The following is a 3,567-nucleotide window of genomic DNA, read 5'->3' on the forward strand; positions in this document are numbered from 1 at the left end:
TATTCTCATCTGAAGGTTTTAATAGTGACTCGGGCACAAGCACAAAGATTGAGCATGGCCCTCAGTTGTTTGGAGGTCCTAACTATGGGGAAAAGCTTTTTGCTTCTGATAGCTTTATTCCAGCACTTTGACTGCTTCGATTTAATGTTTATATGTCTTTATTTGGTGTTGATCTGGAGCATTTAGACATTATATTAAGTTGTATGCTTTGTATTTCCCATAAGGTAGTATATCTTGCTGTGCCATCTCTTACAACACCTAACCCTGAATTATTATTATAATCTTTTTTTTCTTTTTTATACTTTGCCCTTCTCTTTTCATGCAATTTATCAAAATCTACCGCTGCCATATGCAAACTTATGACTCAATTACATAAACCCCTCATGATTACGACATCAATACAAATCACATAAACAAGTCAAGACATGCTCGTAGGTTTGCTATAAAATTGCATTTTTCCTTCTGCTTGAGACACAAGATTAGATTGAAATATTTGACGCATTTTAAGTTGTTAGTTATGTCATTCCTGTACTGTAGTTCCCTCATAAAAGACTGTAAATATCATTTTACATTACAAATTATTATATTATCAAATAAGCTAATGTTTTTAGCATGCTAGCATTACTACTATTTCTGCAGTGTGTAGAAAGTAAACAGAATGCATATTTTTTATCTGTGCGTACATGTAGAATACCCAGATGACCTATATTGGCCACAGAGTCCTGCACTGGTCCATTTTGGAGACCCGTGGCCGACCGTACCCGCAAAGTTCAGTCGTTGCTGGACTCTAATTGGCCAAAATGTGCAACTTAGCATACCATTTCCCAAGATGCAATGCTAATAAATTATAATAAATGAGGTTAGCCATTTTTATAAAACACACCTAAACCTTCTTCTGTACAGCCTTTCATCAAAAAATTTGTTAATGATAACCTATTATTTTACCCATTTGAGTTTTTTGCATAGACTTTGAATATTAAGTAAAAATAGCTAAAACATTTACAGTGTGAATTAAACATGCAGTGTAATGAGACAATGTGACAACAATGTAAGATTTTCTTCTAATTAAGGCAAGTAAACAGTTTATTACCATGTGCAGTAAGCAGTACTGCCAATATTCAGTTTTAAAAAATACAGTAATCCTTTATAACTGCTGAGCTGCTAAGAGCTAAGCTAAGTGCTAAACCGGTTTAGACTGTTATAAATTTGGCTCTCATTTCATATTTTGGTTCTTTCAATTAAATTAAATGTTGTGTTTCCTGCTCCTCTAGGTATCGATTATGCGAGTTGGCTTGGCTGGCTTCGCACTGCGTTACTCAGTCCTTGCTCAGTACTATGTTTGTGCTAATGCAACAAATATGGCAAGAGCGCTCAAAAGATTATGGATCATGATAAGGTAAAGACCAGTGTAAACTAATTACAGCAGGAAACTGTGGCAACATGTGTTATTAGTGAAGCTGTGACATTAATCTGAATTCCAGTATTTAATTACCAGAAAACTCGTTGTTGTAGGAAGGAAGGGGAAATGCATAAATGCATATGCAACATTTTTCCAATATGTTTATAACAATACTGCTCTGAATCAAACTCTTAAGTTTGAGCTTTCTTGGAGTTTTTGGTAATTTATAAATTTTGGAATTATTTAGCAACGGCAAAGTTATCGGGTTGGACTGATACATTTTTTCTTTGGGAGTTCAGATGTGTATGTAAATATTTAATTGTTCATTAAACTGAGTTATAATGGGTGTCGTATTTACCGATTTCAAGGAATGATGAGCCTGATGGAGTTTCAGCCACGCTTTTGGTCTCTAAATAGGATTCATGTCACTGTGCTGGATGGACTCCCTTGGGTTTGTCTGAAGTCCAAAGCCTATGCATTGCTGGCGAGCAGTTAGCAGGCGCTGTAGTTAGCCGTCTCCTTGGTTACGTGTTGGGCAGTGGGCTCAGTCATGCTTTCCTGATTCTCCGATGGGTTTGGCAGGGTTGTTGTTTTCCTCTCTTCTCTCAGAATCCTTCAAAGCGCAGTCAGTTTCGCTAACCATGATGCATTTTGGCAGTTTTTTTTTTAGCCGTAGCAGTGGGAAACAACCCTGTTTTCCATCCCAGCTCTGACATAAAAACCAGAAATTTCAAATTTTCCCCATTGACACCTAAGTCATTATGAATAGGATTCATCCGGATGTCATATAATGGCTTAGTAATGAACATTACGTGTGACATGTAGACCCGTGTGGAACAATGCAACACCAATTACACTACAATCAACACAAATGCTCATGTATCAAAGGGATAATTAATGTGATGCTTTCAGTCCCTGGAGTCTCCATGTTGTATTTTTCATTCAACATCAACTGGGAATGTAATGAGTGGCTCTTTCTAGTGGTAACGATGTCAGAGTACCCACAAGGCCCTTGTATTGCGCAGACACAGCTCTAAATGAATGCGTGCCGTGTTCGCTGACTGTGTCTTCCTTGGCACAATGCCACTTTCATTGACTTTCTCTTATTCATTTTGTTTCCCATGGGGACACCCCCCCCAACCATGTTTTACAACCGCAACCCTTGTCTTTTTTTTTCACCAATCCTTGTACACCCTCCCACTCTCTTCCTTCTGTTACCCCCCAGTCTTGTTGACAGAAAGCGAGAACTCTCAATCCTTTTTTAGCAAGGCTAATTAATTTGAGATTAAGCTGATTAAGCAAGAGAATGGAAGAGCTCTGGATGGTGCTGGAAGTCCGGCTGCTGGTTCCGGCTTGATCCGAATCGTTCCGGCTGTTTGGATCTCCAGAAAATTACACAAAGATGATTGTTGTGCTTGGGATTGCCTGTACCCTGTTATTCAGACTCCAAAAAGAAAGAATATCAGTATAATTTCTATTTTTGCAAGAATATAAAGCATACATTGATAATGACATTGATCATTCACAGCTGTAGTGGGTTTCTTAGCCATAACTTTGTCGCCAAGGTTTTTCCAGAGCTTTTCAATGGGTTTATGTCAGTGTTCTGCACTTGGGCTTCATTCTTTCCTCGGTTTGGCAAATAAAAACATAACTAACTCTCATCACTAAAGTTAACGTTTGACAGGTGCACCTCTCTCCACACTATATGCTCCTCAACAAAGGTGACCTTAGTCATTTGATTATTTCTGCTGATGAGAGGATTCATCACTGCAGTGTGTGCTTTTAATCTGACTTCTTGTGCCGAGACAGATCCTTACCCTGTTCATTGCCGATCTGGTAAGCAATTCCAGCTGCAGTGTTGAACCGATTCCCTATTGAGAGTCTTTGCATTATCATGTCCTCTTATGCAGTTTTCTTAATGTGGATGACCAGCCTTAGGCGGGATCTGATCATTAGTGTCAAGGTAAACCAGCAATATTCTTAAAATCACAGATTTAGAAAGACAAACTTCTCTTGCAGTGGCTGTTCAGAATACAATTAATTGATGACATTTGCTAAAAAAATTATATATGTATATTTACAATGAATTAAAGATATATATTATACTGATGCTCCAGAAGGAAACAAGATGCATTAAGAGCTGGGGGGTGAAAATTTTGGAATTTGAA

General features: G+C 37.9%; 1 protein-coding gene across 1 annotated transcript in view; it reads left to right on the top strand.

Moving 5' to 3' along the window:
- Positions 1-1,396, top strand: part of LOC113095404 (NT-3 growth factor receptor-like) — a gene marked incomplete at its 3' end in the record, with an annotated part of 10,968 nt that extends 9,572 nt beyond the window's left edge. Inside the window, exons 8-9 of the mRNA XM_026260920.1 lie at positions 690-757; positions 1,272-1,396. Coding sequence (XP_026116705.1) covers positions 690-757; positions 1,272-1,396 — 193 coding nt within the window. The remainder of the gene's footprint in view (positions 1-689; positions 758-1,271) is intronic.
- Between the last annotated feature and the right edge of the window lie 2,171 nt (positions 1,397-3,567).

Source organism: Carassius auratus, unplaced genomic scaffold, assembly GCF_003368295.1.
Source record: "Carassius auratus strain Wakin unplaced genomic scaffold, ASM336829v1 scaf_tig00215714, whole genome shotgun sequence".
Classification (NCBI taxonomy): domain Eukaryota; kingdom Metazoa; phylum Chordata; class Actinopteri; order Cypriniformes; family Cyprinidae; genus Carassius; species Carassius auratus.